The sequence below is a fragment of the Pelophylax lessonae genome (genome assembly GCF_965119305.1).
Source record: "Pelophylax lessonae genome assembly, chromosome: 4".
NCBI classification, from domain to species: Eukaryota; Metazoa; Chordata; class Amphibia; order Anura; family Ranidae; genus Pelophylax; species Pelophylax lessonae.
This window is the reverse complement of record NC_138771.1, coordinates 614,591,157-614,609,141: the sequence shown is the minus strand read 5'-3', so window position 1 is coordinate 614,609,141 and position 17,985 is coordinate 614,591,157. Positions and strand designations below refer to the sequence as shown.

Here is a 17,985-nt window from a genome sequence, read left to right as displayed (position 1 = left end):
TTATGTTCCTTCTGTGGACCTAACAAATCTTACATGAGCAATACCCAGACTAAGCTCCTGAAGAAGCTATGTACGTATCGCGAAACATGTCGAGGAATGACTGGATTGTTTGCGATATTGTTACGTTCAAATTTCTCTTTTAAAGATTTTTTTAGCATTTACACAATAAAAATGGAATGCTTTTACCAACTGTTTTTGGTTTGCTTCTAATGGCACCTTAAAAACCCTACATTTTTGGAATTCTTTATATATATATATATATATATATATATATATATATATATATATATATTTTTTTTTTTAAATCTTTCCCATAACTTAGATTTATTACCTGTTGATCCTTTGTTCTCCAGTTGTCACCTCCATTCTAGTATGTGAGTGTGCAGTGTTGTACATCCTGGTATGTGGATGTGCCTACGTAGTCCTGTGTCTAAAGGTTCATAGCTGTATATCTGCAGTGTGATATCATCTAAGACTTGGAGATGTCTCTATTGTGCGGCTTGCTGTGCTTCTTGCTGGAGAGAAAGCTGCCCCTTAGGACCTGCAGTGCAAGGATCTCCCTGCTGCTTCTTCATTTACTTTGTGTATATGTGCTCCCCACACCTCTCCTGCTGCTTTTTCAATATTCCCCCCACTAATCACCAGATTAGTCATCAGGGGCAGTTTTGACAAAGCAAGCATAGCCCTGTCTCTGCCATGCCCAAATTAAGCAATCAGATTAAAGAGATGTTAGGACTGATTTTCTTTTATCCTTGTATATCTGTTTAATACGTGACTTACCTGGTGCAAATGGTGAGTGAGACAGTAGAAAGGGTGCCCTCTGGTCCCTTAGCTGTACAGGAAAGATAAAAAATAACCCTTGTTAAAAAATAAATGAACTGAGTTAACGTAAACCTGCCACATCAGGATAACCTGGCTGCTATTGCTGACCTTTTCTTTGGAAAACTGCTAAATGACTGATCCAAGTACACAATGAAGGACTTTTCTTTTTCCAAGTCAATGTTTCAGAAATTGCAGAGTAACACATAGGTAACTAGCATTCCACCAGTTCATGGGCTGCCTAAGGGCAGAAGCTCCTCAGGCTTTGGAACCATTCTGGGGAAGAAAGAACCCAACTTTCCAGGTGATTTAGACTATTTATCACTTTTCCACCCCCTACTGGATACTCCTCTCCAGGGATTGGCACGATAAATATTCAGTCTGGCCATTTGCATCTCCCTCCCTATGCTTTGAAAGCATCTCCCAGAGGCACGGGGGAAGCAATAAAACTCCCATCCTGTCAAACTCTAAACAGACCAGGACAAATGATCCTTGATTACAGAAAGAGACAAAAATGAAATGTAAATACCATCCTAGGAGGGTGCTACATTCATCCTAATGCTATTCTATGCTATGCGATATGGAATATACTATCCAGTTATACTGTACATTTCTGTAAAAGAATTGCAGACTACTAACAATAATTAAGCTGGCCAAAGATGGATCAAATGTCAACAAGTTCAACAGGGACCAGTTGAGATTTGATACATCTATGGGCAGGCTAATTGTACACAAGTCGATCCATCTCCCGATTCTTGACTTTTGTACAGTAGAGAAAGGCTTAGAACTCATGTCAGATATATATTTAAATTTGTGTCCCTCTGGAAAATTTTCTTTCACTTTCTGTCTGTCAGCTGGACAGGAAGTGAGGGTAAATCTCTCTAACGTAGTCTCACATAGAAGTAAAAACCCAAAAGGAGTTCTATTCCTTCCCTACTTTATAAAAAACTAGAGAAGAGATTTTTTTGCTTGACATAAATGTTAATATGATACACAAAGAATGTGAGTTACAGCAACAAATACTACTAGATACATATTAGAATCTTAACTGGTCATTAAAAATTATGTTTTATTGTCCCTTTAAGATAAATACATACCTAAAGGTTCGTCTTGGACCGTCAAAGACAGATCAAAATTCTTACATTGTTTCTCTTTCTCCGTTTCAATAGCGTAATACACAGAAAATGCCTGTTCAGAAAAGGGATATAAATAACAATTATCTCATTGTATGGCATATTATAATGGGGTATTACCTAGTTGCAGACTCTGGGTGTGCCCAAAAAAATGTCATCATTGTACACAGGGCATGTCTAGTACCTCCACTTCTTCTGCTCTGCTGCCGGGATTTCTCCTGCCCCAGACCAGTACAATACGATTCAGCTCTGATTAATCACAGCTGTATTGAAAAGTACATAGAGAAAGGAGTCTGGCAATGTTTATCAACAACATTGCTCAGCCGAGAATGAAACATTGTAACCTTCTGTTTATTCATTTACAGATCAAATATAAACAGGCTTATAGCAGAGATTTGAAAATTGTTCTGGTCCATAAGGGGTGAACAGGTGTGAGAGCCGAAGTGGTTACATACGTAACTAACAAATTAAAGCATGGCTCCAACTAACAATTTTGAACACTTACACCATTCGTTTTTTTCAGTAGGAAAAAAGCCTTAAAAAATAAATTAATGTGGCTACTAATATAACTAAAGGCAAAACATTTTTTTTTTTTTCGTTTTGAATAGCAGAGAGAAATTAGAACCCTTGTCAGGTTTCTATTACTGTCTGTGTCCCCATTAGGGAGATTCTCACTCTCTATTTGTCCTGTTTACCTTTATTTTTGGGTTATCCCCAGAAAGAGGGGAAATCTTCCAATGGGGAATCTTTCAATCTGGTTATCTGGGGATCTCCAAGAGATTCCCTTCATTAGCAAGGATTTCCTCTCACTTCCTGTTTGGCTATGGGACAGGAAGTGAAGGTAAATCTCCCCAATGGGACAACAATGGCAAAAATAAACCTTACAGGGGTTATAACCCTCTTCTACTCTATCCAAAATGGGGAAAAAGTTTTGCCTACAGTTCTGCTTTAAGAATTGGTAGGCTGTAATGTATAACATTTCTGTTTGCTTTGTTTTTACGCCTTTAAGTTTTATCTTTACATGGATTAACTGCATACAGGAAAATATGTTTTGTGATTATGAACCCACTAAATGTTACTCAAGTTATTGACCACTTACCGACAATGACCCTTGTCCTTTTCCTGATGCAGTGACCACAAAGTTTCCACCCATCTGAGTCTGTAACAAGATACATTTCCGTCAATTAGAAGAATGCAGAGAAACATGTCTACAAAGCTTGCTACTTTTAACCAAAACTTGTTATATTCATGCATCTACATTTCTACATTGTGGTGTGCTATATATCTACATCTATATATGTATATATATATATATATATATATATATATATATATATGTATATGTATATATATATATATAAATATATATATATATATATATATATATATATATATATATATATATATATATATATACACACATATATATATATATATATATATATATATATATATATATGTATGTGTATATATATATATATACACATACACACATAGGACCATAGATATTGGGGTACCACCAGTCCACCAGCAGGGTGAATCGGATGTGGGCTGGCATTGGTATGGCAGGGAGGCAATTACTGGAACAGATACCCTGTATGGCTCCTGGCAGCAGCTGAAAGCTGGCTTCTTCTTATCCTCTCTCTCTCTCGTTGGCTCAGCCGCTGCAGAGAGAGCCATGCAAGGGATTGGTTCTAGTAATTGCCCCCCGCCACACCGATCACCCACCCTATGCACCCTATGTTTACCCCTGCTGCCCAGGCACCCCTGTGTCCCCTGCCCCCACAGTGCTTCTGGCTTCCCTCCTTTTCTTCCCACTGGCAGCTACAAGCTCACAATAGGATCCTTCAAGATTGGGAGTGAGGGAAGGGTTAGGTAAATATATCATATTTACCAGCCCCTTCCTTTCCTGAATGAACACAAAGAGTGATCAGTATCTCTTCATTCATAACTGAAGCACTAGCTGTATGGGGCCCCGTGTTAGATTTTCTACACCTGTTAGGTTGTCTGTATGGGGCCCATGGTTTCTAAAAGCAGCCCTGTATACAAATATAGAGTATATAATTCTATGTGGGTTGGGACACCATTCACCATGCAAGGCAAAGCACATCTGATACATGTTAGTGTGTGTTTCGGTAACAGGTGTTGAAAACTTTGGTTAGACCCCAAATCTCCCCACTGGCCTCCCATGCAGCCGGTCTGATCGGCTGTTTTCTTGGCCGTTAAGTAAACAAAGAGGCGGAACCAAAGGTGACAACAATGTCAGTTCCTCTATCTCTGTTCCATGCAGCCATTGCAGCTGGTGGCATTGCTCCTGGGCTTTACGATCAGATGGTAGAGCCTGGGAGAGGTGATGACGGTGTCAGCGGCAGGAAGGGGTTGGGACCCCCACCACCTGCCGAAGTGATCAAGTGGCTATATAGCCACTCAAATAACACCTGCTAGAAAGGGAATTGCTGGCTGAAAGTTTTCATACCGGTATGATGCTTGTAGGTGCAGGCTTGACCTCGTTATAACCACTGCATGGACGTCCTATGGGTGGCAAGTAGTTCATGGACTCTCATAAGGTATTATCTTATATTACCTACCAACGTGGGAGCACTTGGGACTGTTTTCTTATTACTGTATAACAACATTCTATTACTGCTCAGCAATCTTAACTTTCCTTCTCCACTGTGAATACACTGTCAATGTAATTCCTATTACCTGTCTGGGCCAGCACTACCCAATATTCAGCACTCACCTGATCTGAGCGGGCATTTAGAGCATTCCTGTTGTTCAGACGGATTTTTGTGCCTGATGATCTACCAGGAAGTTTGAAGAAGACATCCATTTCCAGTTCTTTGCGTGCTGGAGCATCCTGGTAGTATTGAGCGATGGCCTGGAAAATCATGATTGTACTCTACAATGGAAACATAAAAAGTCATTGCACAAAACAATTAGCAATTCATGGGTCAATGGGCTGCTGGTATCAGTATATTGTGTTGTCTCTAAAATTTCCAGTTTTCCAATTTTTCAATAAACAGCCCAATGTTCCTCAAAAGCCTATAAAAATAAAGAGTATGTAAACCCTAAGAATGAACTTCTCCTGTTTGCTCCCTTTTTGACTGTTCAATAAGTATTGATCCTGACAGTAACCCAATGAGCAACTAATTTGTTCCCTGTAGTATTACCTCAGTCGGTGTCACCAGCCTTGCCCGTTCATCTCTGTACACTGTAGAACGCTAACCCCTTTTTTTTATGGGGGATAAGGGGAGGAGGATATGTTCTGTCATCCTAACATGCTTTCTGTCCTAAACTGAGAATGCTGTTCCCCCATAAATACAGCACAGTGAGCGTTGTCACCCTACAACAGGAAGTATGCTACTGGGAGGATCATTGGGTGAAATTAAGGTAAAAAAGACAGAAAAAGAAATGAATGCAGCCATCATATATAATACCTGCATTATATAAATTTTTTTGTTTTTAAGTTTAGATTCACTTTAAACTTTTTGAGACAGCTATTGGTAAAGGCATAAAAAATGGAGTAAAAAAGAAACCAGAGGTCATGTAGGGTTAGGTTCTCCGAACCCTCTTGTATTGAAATGTATTGTTGCTTTATTGAAAAGTGCTGCGCAAACTCTTGGCACTATAATAATCCTGTATAATAATAATAATGTAAGCCTAGATGCCCTGGTCCAATTTTGCATTGTCAGCATGCATCAGATAATCTGACAATAACTCTATGACCACTAATTAGTCTACTGAACCCATTTTTACATTGTTTTTAATGGAAAAGTTTGGGGTATTAAAACAAACAAACAAACAAACAAACATCTATACTCATCTTTATGCTGCAGCTGTCCCCCATTGGCTCTAAGCCCGAGAACTGAGCAATCACATGACCACTCAGTTCTCTGTCTTTTTGGAGTGGAGAACTGTGACTGTCAGTCACCCCTCTCCACTCTGCTCTTCCAGAGCTCAATGAGCTGAAGAGGTGTCAGGTACAGCTGGGTTTTGGCTCTCTATTTTTTTTTTTTTTAAACACTGCACTTGTCTCTTTTAAAAATTGTGTTTATTTCTGTACTCATGAAAGGTGTACACACAGGGTTGCCTTTTCCCATGGGCACTCCTTCCTGTTCCAACATGACTGCGCACCAGTGCACAAAGCAAGGTTTATAAAGACATGGATGAGGGAGTTTGGGTGGAGGAACTTGCCTACCTGCACATAGTCCTGACCTCAACCCAATAGAACACCTTTGTGTGGAATTAGAGTGGAGAGTGCGAGCCAGGCCTTCTGGTCCAAATCAGTGCCTGACCTTACAAATGCACTTCTGGAAGAATGGTTAAACATTCCCATAGACACACTCCTAAACCTTGTGGACAGCCTTCCCAGAAGAGATGAAGCTGTTCTAGCTGCAAAGGGTGGGCCAACTCAATATTTAACTCTACGGACTAAGACTGGGATGCCATTAAAGTTCATGTGTGCGTAAAGACAGGGGTCCCAATTTTTTTGGTAATATAGTGCAGCTTGATGCCTGGAGCCAGGAGAGATTTGTCTACTAATAAAGCTTGTATAAGCATCATGTCATAGCTTTCACAGTGATCACATGATCAGAAAACACACTGATTGGTTACAGAAGTATGTACTGCATGTATATTCCATACCATGCAGATCCCCGTGGAAGCTGGAAATCACTGTAGTAGGCATCACCACTAACTTTGATTGCCGATAGCATTCTCTTTTTGTGCCTGGAAAACTATGGCCATCATCATACTTAATAAAGGCAGTACGCTTAGTTACATTGCTATGTACCGGTATATATCCGCTGGTATAACTGCTTATGTTGTAAGAATTCTAATATTAGCCAGTCTATCCATGGTGTGAAGATGTATCAACCCCAAGAGTTTTTAGTTTTAGTCGGAAAAATGCAATCTCCTCCAGGTGGACTATATACATCACAAGAATTCTTGTTTTAAACCTGTATCCTTTTAATTTCCCTTTCCAATTCATGTACACCTAATTCAGTTGTTAAGGTCCTCTCTTTTTAGCTTCAACATACAGAAATGAGGCAAACAAAGGCAACATTTTATGAATGCTTCTTTAAAAATGTTAAGCCGGCTATAAATGGTTTGAATCTCACTTAGTTCAGCAGAGACTGGCTAAGGTTAGAACATCGACTTGGGTAAAACCAGCAGGTTGGATTTCCGGCATGCGATCATCATTGTGTTCTCCCGGCAGGGATGGCTCCCCGACCCCCACCCCACCAGGAGAACACAATAACTCTGCAGGAGAAATTCCCCCATCAACACTAACTGTGTTGATGGGGGAATCAAGCGATTTTCTTTCCTGCAACCCCATCCTCTATGGCCTGCCTTAGGCTAGATGGGATTACCACCAGAGGCGCATACCTGTGTTGATCCCCACACTTCCCCATGGAATCTCTGCTCTGTGAGCCATCGGACTACTGGTGCAGCCTTGTCAAACTCTTCCATCCTGACAAGAGCGAGGAGTGCATAGGATGTAGCCTCCAGTGATAGGTGGTGGGAGCCAGGTTCCGCCCAGTGATCGTTATCTAGAAGAGAGATTTTGTGGTAATTAGGCATGAGCAAGAATAAGCTAAAATGCATCTCTATCTTCCTTGTACCTTGACCCCCTGGGCTGTTTTCTGCTCATGGGCTCCCCATTGCTTTATTGGTATCATACATAAGAGTCGGTGGCCATTGGCATCTCTGGTTATGATACACTTCACCTCACCAATTAAAATAAAAAGCATTGTCTAGTTCACATGGACTTTCGTCCTGGTGTTATGGTAACCCTGTAGTCGGCTAGGCACACAAATATTTTTACAGAAAAAAAAGCCAGCGATGGCTTCCAAAATTAGCAAGCGTACCGAGCCTCAATAGTTGCCACCTAAATATGAGCACCCCGATGTAATCAACGCACAGGTATCAATGATGGTTTATTCATAGAAAGCAAGTAGGGGGTAAATTCAGTAGTGCCACACCATCCTCAATGCATACCACAATCTACGTTTTCAGTGAGAACCAATGTAATGGATTAATAATAAGCAAGTACAATTTAACTCTTTCCGGTGATCTTGAAATGTGAACATTTTTACAACCAGTAGAAAACTGGACTGCTATTGGAAATATGCTGATTTCAGTTACTACTATGCATGAAGTGCACCTCATATTGCTGTTTAAAAAAAAAAAAAAAAAAAACATTTGATAACTGTGCATTGATTACACCCGGGTGGTCATACACTATATTACCAAAAGTATTGGGACGCCTGGCTTTACACGTACATAAACTTTAATGGCATTCCAGTCTTAGTTTTAGGATTCAATATTGAGTTGGCCCACCCTTTGTGGCTATAACAGCTTCAACTCATCTGGGAAGGTTGTCCACAAGGTTTAGGAGTGTGTCTATGGGAGTGTTTGACCATTCTTCCAGAAGTGCATTTGTGAGGTCAGGCACTGATCCCAGATGAGAAGGCCTGGCTTACAGTCTCAGCTCTAATTCATCCCAAAGGTGTTCTATCGATTTGAGGTCAGGACTGTGTAGGCCAGTCAAATTCCTCCACCCCAAACTCGCTCATCCATGTCTTTATGAACCTTGCTTTGTGCACTGGTTCTAATCATTTGGTGTGGGGTGGATTATGTTGTGGGGTTGTTTTTCAGGGTTTTTTTCCAGTGAAGGAAACTCTTAAGGCATCAGCATACCAAGACATTTTGGACAATTTCATGTTCCGAACTTTGTGGGAACAGTTTGGGATGGCCCCTTCCTCTTCCAACAAGACTGCACACCAGCAATATCCCTATATATATATAGTAGCGCAAACTTGTCAAGAAGCAAGTGCCAAAAAAATACTGTGCCCACTGCACAAAAGTCCGAAATGCAATAGATGTCACATAGGCAGCAGGAAAAAGTTCAGAAATGACTCAAACAGTCCATAATCCTTCACTCTATCTCCTGGGATGATAATGTACGAAGACGTGTTTCTCAAAAGGATCACCACCACCACCGTGCTCCAAGGGGGGAGGAGAATTGCCCACTCACCAGATGCTGTGGCCCAACCCACTTTCGTGTTTGAGCATTCAGGCTTATAATGATGGTCACTGGTCCAGAGTATCCACAACAGGAATCGCACCAGCGCAGTCAAAAAAAGCTCAGCAGCATATGGGGAGGAGAGAACATAATCCCAATAGCTAACTAACTAAACAGACTGTTTAGTGGAAACGCGTCACAGAGGAGCGCCGCATCATCATCGCAAGTTGCCGAGGACCGCACTGCAGGCGGCCACGGCCTCTCCAATATCGGTATCGGTTTCCTGTGTCCATTAGTTAACATCTAACTTTCCTGGCGTGGAGCCTGGACATCATCTCCCGAAGGGCATCCCTCCCCTATTCGTGACTGTTTTTTTGCGTTTGATGACATACAAGACATGTGAGTGTGTTACCTTATGTTTTATTTTTATTTAATAAAACCCTTTTAAACGGTATCACGCTATTGGGATTATGTTCTCTCCTCCCCATATGCTGCTGAGCTTTTTTTGACTGCGCTGGTGCGATTCCTGTTGTGGATACTCTGGACCAGTGACCATCATTATAAGCCTGAATGCTCAAACACGAAAGTGGGTTGGGCCACAGCATCTGGTGAGTGGGCAATTCTCCTCCCCCCTTGGAGCACGGTGGTGGTGGTGATCCTTTTGAGAAACACGTCTTCGTACATTATCATCCCAGGAGATAGAGTGAAGGATTATGGACTGTTTGAGTCATTTCTGAACTTTTTCCTGCTGCCTATGTGACATCTATTGCATTTCGGACTTTTGTGCAGTGGGCACAGTATTTTTTTGGCACTTGCTTCTTGACAAGTTTGCGCTACTATATATATATAGGGATATTGCTGAGTATCTATCTATTATATATCTTTCTCCATATGTTTTAGTTAAGTAGCTGCATAGCCAATTTATTTATTGGTGAGTGGTCCTCATTTGAAGCGCTTGGGATAGCTTATACCTTTATTTGGTTTTCGTTGGGCATTTAAGCTGTCATATTATATAAAGACTGCACACCAGTTCACAAAGCAAGGTCCATAAAGACATGGATGAGCGAGTTTGGGGTGGAGGAACTTGACTTGTCTGCACAGAGTCCTGACCTCAACTCGATAGAACACCTTTGGGATGAATTAGAGCTGAGACTGTGAGCCAGGCCTTCTCGTGCAACATCAGTGCCTGACCTCACAAATGCGAAATAAAGAATGTGAAAGAAAGATCAAACATTCCTATAGACACACTCCTAAACCTTGTAGACAGCCTTCCCAGAAGAGTTGAAGCTGTTATAGCTGCAAAGGGTGGACCAACTCAATATTGAACCCTACGCACTAAGACTGAGATGCCATTAAAGTTAATTTGCGTGTAAAGGCAGGCTTCCAAATACATTTGGTAATATAGTGCATATACAGTAGGTGGCAACTGTTGAGACACGGCAAGCTTGCTAACTTTGGAAGCCAATGTTGGCTTTTTTTTTTTGTATAAATATTTATGTGTGCCTAGCCGACTACAGGGTCACCGTGACAGCAGGACAAAACTCCACGTCAACTAGACAATGCTGTCTATTTTAATAGGTGAGTCAAGTGGTATTGTTTCTATTATTATTATTTTATTATACTGTTAAGCTTTGTTTAGACCTGCAGTTGGATGCAAAAATGCATGGTTGAGCCGCATTTCTGCAGCCGAGTCCACCAACCGCCCCTCCTTTTGCTGCAATAGGCAGCTGACAGGGGTGTTTACATGGCATGGCTGTGATGCTTCGTGTCCATGGAAAACTTCACCCGACATATAGCGAGCAAGCATGCTGAACACTACACAGTCTAGCAAAGCACCTGTAGGTGGGGTGCAGCATGGTGTGGTAGCAATAACACACACAGTCCAGATGCAATGTAAAGAACTTGAATTGAAGTAATGCATAGACAGTTCACAATAAACCCGGTGGGAACACAGCCCATTCCGGAAACACTCACGAGTTCCACAGTGTGTAGACCCGATTCCAGCCAAACTGACAGCGCCACAGGTTTCAGCCAAACTGACAGCACCTTTTAGGTGGGGCAGAATGCAGCATGAGAAGCTGCAAACCTTACACTTTCCTTACCACTAGTTCTGTCTCTAACAGACGGGGTACCTGTCCCTACTCTACCCACACACAAATTTGTGCAAGCCTGCCAGCCAGTGCCCTAAATAGGCTCTGTCTAACCCAAGATGGCTACTAGAGTCACATTGGGTGACAGCATCCAAACAGATAGCTTCCCCAGTGACCCAGGAAACTATAGAGGAGCCATGTTCCTCCTGACTCCAACTGCAGTGCTGCTGCGGAAGAGCACCATCTGCAGTGGAGAAAGTAGACTGCACCTGACTACATGCCAAAAATGCTGCTCAGTTGCAGCGCGATTGTGGGCAAAAATAGGGTTAAAACAGGTGGTGAGGTGGCGTCACATTGCTTCCTCACCACCTGTCAGTAGCCTCTGGAGAGAAATCTGAACACAAAGTGGGGCTTCAGAAGCAAGAAAGATTTAGATATTGGGGGGCACACCCTAAACACACATTTCTAAGGTTGGTGCTGCTATAAAGACTGATATGCAAATTGAACCATAGAGAGAGTAGTTATAGGAGGGGTCCCTTTATATTGCAGTTTTAGCAGAGGAATCTGCAGCTATCAAACTTCTCCCATGTAAGGAGTGAGTATGCCCTATGGTTCTGAGAAGTGGGATTTGTCTTTTCTATGAATAGTGTAGGACCCACTGAAAATGGTGTACTTTGATGTAGTGGTGGGCTTAAGCACAATATGGCCATATGGTGTGACTAAATCCCCATACAGTCAGGTCCATGAATATTGGGACATCAACACAATTCTAATCTTTTGACTCTATACACCACCACAATCGTTTTGAAATGAAACAAAGATGTTCTTTAACTGCAGACTTTCAGCTTTAATTTGAGGGTATTTACATCCAAATCAGATGAAAGGTGTAGGAATTACAGCAGTTTGTATATGTGCCTCCCACTTTTTAAGGGACCAAAAGTAATGGGACAATTGGCTACTTAGCTGTTCCATGGCCAGTTGTGTGTTATTCCCTGATGATCCCATTTACAAGGAGCAGATAATAGGTCCAGAGTTAATTTCAAGTGCATTTGAAATCCGTTGTTGTCAACTCTCAATATGAGATCCAAAGAGCTGTCACTATCAGTGAAGCAAGCCATCATTAGGCTGAAAAAACAAAACAAACCCATCAGAGAGGTAGCAAAAACCTTAGGTGTGGCAAAATCAACTGTTTGGAACATCCTTAAAAAGAAAGAATGCACCGGTGAGCTCAGCAACACCAAAAGACCCGGAAGACCACGGAAAACAACCGTTTTGGATGACCGAAGAATTCTTTCCCTGGTGAAGAAAACACCCTTCACAACAGTTGGCCAGATCAAGAACACTCTCCAGGAGATAGGTGTATGCGTGTCAAAGTCAACAATTAAGAGAAGACTTCACCAGAGTGAATACAGAGGGTTCACCACAAGATGTAAACCACTGGTGAGTCTCAAAAACAGGAAGGCCAGATTAGAGTTTGCCAAACAACATCTAAAAAAGCCTTCACAGTTCTGGAACAACATCCTATGGAAAGATGAGACCAAGATCAACTTGTACCAGAGTGATGAGAAGAGAGAAGAGTATGCAGAAGGAAAGGAACTGCTCATGATCCAAATCATACCACCTCCTCAGTGAAGCATGGTGGTGGTAGTGTCATGGTGTGGGCATGTATGGCTGCCAATGGAACTGGTTCTCTTGTATCTATTGATGATGTGACTGCTGACAAAAAAGCAGGATGAATTCTAAAGTGTTTCAGGCAATATTATCTGCTCATATTCAGCCAAATGCTTCAGAACTCATTGGACGGCTCTTCACAGTGCAGATGGATAATGACCCAAAGCATACTGCGAAAGCAACCAGAGTTTTTTTAAGGGAAAGTAGTGAAATGTTATGCAATGGCAAAGTCAATCACCTGACCTGAATCTGATTGAGCATGCATTTCACTTGCTGAAGACAAAACTGAACGGAAATGCCCCAAGAACAAGCAGGAACTGAAGACAGTTGCAGTAGAGGCCTGGCAGAGCATCACCAGGGATGAAACCCAGCGTCTGGTGATGTCTATGCGTTCCAGACTTCAGGCTGTAATTGACTGCAAAGGATTTGCAACCAAGTATTAAAAAGTGAAAATTTGATTTACGATTGTTAATCTGTCCCATTACTTTTGGTCCCTTTTTGGGATGCACATATACAAACTGTTGTAATTCCTACACCGTTCACCTGATTTGGATGTAAATACCCTCAAATTAAAGCTGTAATCTGCAGTTAAAGCACATCTTATTTGTTTCATTTCAAATCCATTGTGGTGGTGTATAGAGCCAAAAAGATTAGAATTGTGTTGATGTCCCAATATTTATGGACCTGACTGTATATACTTAATAAGAGCAGGTGTTTTTAAGTAGCCTTGGAAGATTTGAAAGCAACTTTTTTTTGTGTATTTGTGCGCTATTCTCTGTGGTTCAATTTATTACAGCCTTTGTCACCATTTCCTATCTTGGTGATAACTTTGTCACCTGTTCAAGAAATTAGGAGAAATATCATCAATAAAGCCTCAGACAGCAATAAAAAACATACAAGAAGGTATAGGTGTTTATGACTGTATATAGCCCCTGATAGGGGTGCCTAGCCTAATCTGTGATCTTCTCTTGTAAGCATTAATACTTTACTTGTAGATGCAGACATGAGTTTATTGATGTTCACCAGCTTTCCAGCTCTGGCCAGGGCATAAGAAGTGATGGCGATGGAATATGGTTTTCTAATGTTTGGATACTGTTGCAAGATGTAGTCTATAGCTTTGTCAATGCTGGGTCGTAGGTTCTGCAGAACAAAATAATAGATTGAAATTAGGTTTATTAGTGAATGTCTTAGAAAGTAATGCTGTAATATTATTATTGTAAGGTACTGTAGATAATATGATGGGATATACAGTATATTATTTTCTTGTCCATCTAAACTTCTTCAGACCTGTCCATTCTGCTTTCCATCCTTCAATTCAAGAGTTTTCTGGCTTATCCATTCGTCTGTCTACTCATCTAACTTTCTATCTATTTTCTGTTTTACAAGTCCATGCTTCCATCAATCCATCCATTCTACATCCATCTGTCTCTATATTTCAATCTGTCCTTGTAGCAATCTGTTTGCCATAATAGCCATCCGTCATATTGTCATCCATTTTCTTTCTTTTACCTGTCTATCAATCCTTCCACAAATCAGTCCATAAATATACCTATTCATCCATCTTTTCTTCCAAGCAATCTGCAATTATCTATCAGTCCAACTTCCTGCATATCCATTCATTGCCCTGCCCATCTGCCAATGAGTCCAGTTGTCTGTATAGCCATATATTTGCCCATCTGTCTTTCTAACAGTCCAACTGCCTGTATAGCCATCTACACTGCTCCAAAAAAAAAAAAAAAAAAACGAAAGGAACACTTTGAAAACACATCAGATCTCAATGGGGAAAAATATCATGCTGGATATCTATACTGATATGGACTGGGTAATGTGTTAGGAATTAAAGGATGCCACATTGTTTGATGGAAATTAAAATCATCCCCCTAGAGAGGGCTGAATTCAAAGACACCCCAAAAATCTAAGTGAAAAATGATGCAGCAGGCTGAAATGTCATTGCAGCAACTCAAAATGGTACTCAGTAGTTTGTATGGCCCCCACGTGCTTGTATGCATGCCGGACAACGTTGGGGCATGCTCCTAATGAGATGATGAATGGTGTCCTGGGGTATTTCCTCCCAGATCTGGACCAGGGCATCACTGAGCTCCTGAACAGCAGTGTTAATTTAGTTGACTAAAATGTTTTCATCGACTAAACTAAAACTAAAACAATTCAGATGACTAAAATACAACTAAAACTAAAATGGCATTTTAGTCATAATACGAAAATACGAATAAAACTAAAATTACATTTTAGTCAAAAGACTACGACTAAAACTAGATTGAAATTTGACATCAAAATTAACACTACTCTGCTGGCCATTTCTAAATTGACAGCAAAATTACATCCAAAGCCTGTAATAATAGCACAATAAAGTTTAAACATGTATTGCACTACCGCATAAGCATAAGTATGGGGCATCTACTAAGCTGATGAAAGAAAAAAAAAGTAATAAAAAGGTTTTTCTGATATTTTTTCTTAATATTTAATGTTGATAATATATTCAGGTAATATATGCAATGACTAGTGATGAGCCGAACACCCCCCCTGTTCGGTTTGCACCAGAACATCTTGAACAGGGGAAATGTTCTAGCGAACATGCAAACTCTATTAAAGTCTATGGGATACGAACATGAAAAATCAAAAGTCCAAATTTTAAAGGCTTAAATGCAAGTTATTGGCCCAAAAAAAGTGTATGGGGACCTGGATACTGCCCCGGGGGACATGAATCAATGCAAACATTTTTTTTTTTTTCTTTTTTTTAAACAATCGTTTTTACAGGAGCAGTGATTTTAATAATGCTTAAAGTGAAACAATATAAATGAAAAATTCCTTTAAATATCGTGCCTGGGGGGCCCCCTTAATGTGCCTGTAAAGTGGCGCATTTGTGCGATGTATGGAGCCTGCTGCAGCAATACTGACATTTCTAAAGGAAAAATGTCATTTAAACTTGCTCGAGGCTGTAATGTATTGTCGGCTCCCAGGAATACAGATAAAAAAATAAAAGAAAAAATGACGTGGGGTCCCTCCCCCAGTCCATATCAAGCCCGTCAGGATTTTAAGGGGAACTACGTACCAAAATTTGAAAAACAAAAACGGCGTGGGGTTCCCCCTAAAATCCATACCAGACTCTTATCGGAGCACACAGCCTGACTGGCTCTGGCCATAATGTCCCAGAGCTGTTATATTGGTTTTAGGTCAGGCAAGCGTGGGGGGGGCATTTAATTATTTCAATGCCTTCATCCTCCAGGAACTGGCTTCATACTCTCGCCGGGCATTGTCATGTGCCACGAGAAACCCAGGACCCAATACACCAGAGTAGGGTCTGACAAAGGGTCCAAGGATTTCATCCCGATACCTAATAGCAGTCAGGGTGCCATTGCCTAGCTCTAGAGGTCTGTGCGTCCCTCCATGGATATGCCTCCCCAGACCATCACTGACCCACCACCACCAAACTGGTCACGCTGAAGAGGCATTTTAATAAAAAATGCCTGTGTAAATTTTTCTGAATTTATCCTATAGATTGTTTGCGATATGGTCACAGAGTAGCAATCTGACATGTTTCACCAGATGCGGTTTCTTAAGGGGATTCAGTGCTACTTCTATGGTCAATTGACAAATTTTGAAAAATTTACACAGGCATTTTTTTTTAAATATTGTGGTCTGTTCGTGTATTTTAAACTTTTGACCAAAAAAAATGTATATCTTTTAGAAAAATGTTATGATTAGAGTTATTTGGTACCTTGAAAATCCCTAGCTCTCCTACCTATGGAGGCTTCTTTCCCTTTCTTGTATTCTACAATTGAGATGTGGTGCCCTTGAGCAATTCTCCTAGCATACCTCTTTCTTGCATTCATGCTGAATAATGTTACAGGCAGCATAACGTTCTTCACGGCTTCTCAAGACCCTTTCACGTCTGTCACATGTGCTCAGGGTGAACCTGCTCTCATCTGTGAAAAGCACAGGGCACTAGTGGAGGACCTGCCAATTTTGGTGTCAATGGGAAATGCCAATCGAGCTCCACGGTGCCGGGTAGTGAGCACAGGGCCACTAGAGGACGTTGGCCTCTTATGCCAACCTAATTGTTGCCTATCTACTGCACCTGTTGTCAATTTAATTAACACCAAAGCAGCTGAAACTGATTAACATCCCTCTCTGCTACTCAACTGACCAGATCAATATCCCAGGAGTTTATTTGACTTGATGCTACACTCTGATTAGAAAGTGTCCCTTTATTTTTTTGAGCAGTGTATTTGCCCATCCATCAGTCAATTAGTCCAACTGCCTGTATATCTATGTATTTGGCAATCCATCCGCCAATCAGTCCAGCTGCCCGTAAATCCATCCATATCCTCCCAACCCATAATTTCCTCCATCTGCCCAACTGCCCTAACAGTTGGCCTAAAACCAAAATTATTTATTAAATTTGGATTGAGCAGATAAGGGTTAAAACCATGCCAGGTTTTTATTGCTGTCTGTGTCCTCGCCGGGGAGTGAACATAAATAGTGACACTTGTTCGAGTGACAACTGTCTAACAAGGGATGTCCTCAGTGGCGACCTGTCTATCGGGGGCGCAGGGGCGCTGCCCCCCCTATCCATGCGTCCGGCCCCCTAATCTACATGCAGGGCGCCGGACGCATGAATTCCAATGGGGTATTTTTTTTTTTTTGAAGCACGTGATTAGAGCCTGAAGCTCTAATAGGCTTCAAAAAAGGGTGGGCTCGGGGCGCAGAGCACTGCACCCTGAGCCCACCCAGTTGTATGACAATTGTACTGAATGACAATAGCGAATAAATATTCACTATTGCCACACTGATTCTCCTCCCGGCAAATAAGGAAGTGGGTCCTGAGACCCGTGTCCCGATTGGCCGAAAGGAGAAGCCATGCTATTGGCCAAGGAGGAGGATGAGGGAGGAGACGCAGGGGAAGCCCACAGGGGAAAGCCACCACTGCTGCCTGCCCAGGGTGAGTGAGCCAGCGACGGGGGGGGGGTGGTATGGTGTGGTCCGTCTAACACCCCCCCACCCCCTTCCCCGACCCATGGAGCACCAGCCGCCAATGGATGTCCTCTAACTCCAAAGGAAAGTAAAGGAGATTCTCTTCCAAAGAGACATAGACCAAAAAAAATGCTGATGGCCTACTCCATTCAAAACAAACACAAAAAAAGTTTAGATGTCCACATACAGTAGGATATGTATCCCTCATTTCTTGAGCAGCATAATATAACATATACAGTATGTAGATTTA

At 41.5% G+C, this 17,985-nt stretch overlaps 1 protein-coding gene across 1 annotated transcript in view; it reads right to left on the bottom strand.

Moving 5' to 3' along the window:
- Positions 1-17,985, bottom strand: part of LOC309553572 (venom factor-like) — a 159,151-nt gene that overhangs the window by 17,807 nt on the left and 123,359 nt on the right. Inside the window, exons 28-33 of the mRNA XM_082254844.1 lie at positions 13,733-13,883; positions 7,344-7,507; positions 4,696-4,854; positions 3,052-3,111; positions 1,917-2,007; positions 781-832 (exon numbers count right to left, since the gene is read on the bottom strand). Of these exons, the coding sequence (XP_082110970.1) occupies positions 781-832; positions 1,917-2,007; positions 3,052-3,111; positions 4,696-4,854; positions 7,344-7,507; positions 13,733-13,883 (677 nt within the window). The remainder of the gene's footprint in view (positions 1-780; positions 833-1,916; positions 2,008-3,051; positions 3,112-4,695; positions 4,855-7,343; positions 7,508-13,732; positions 13,884-17,985) is intronic.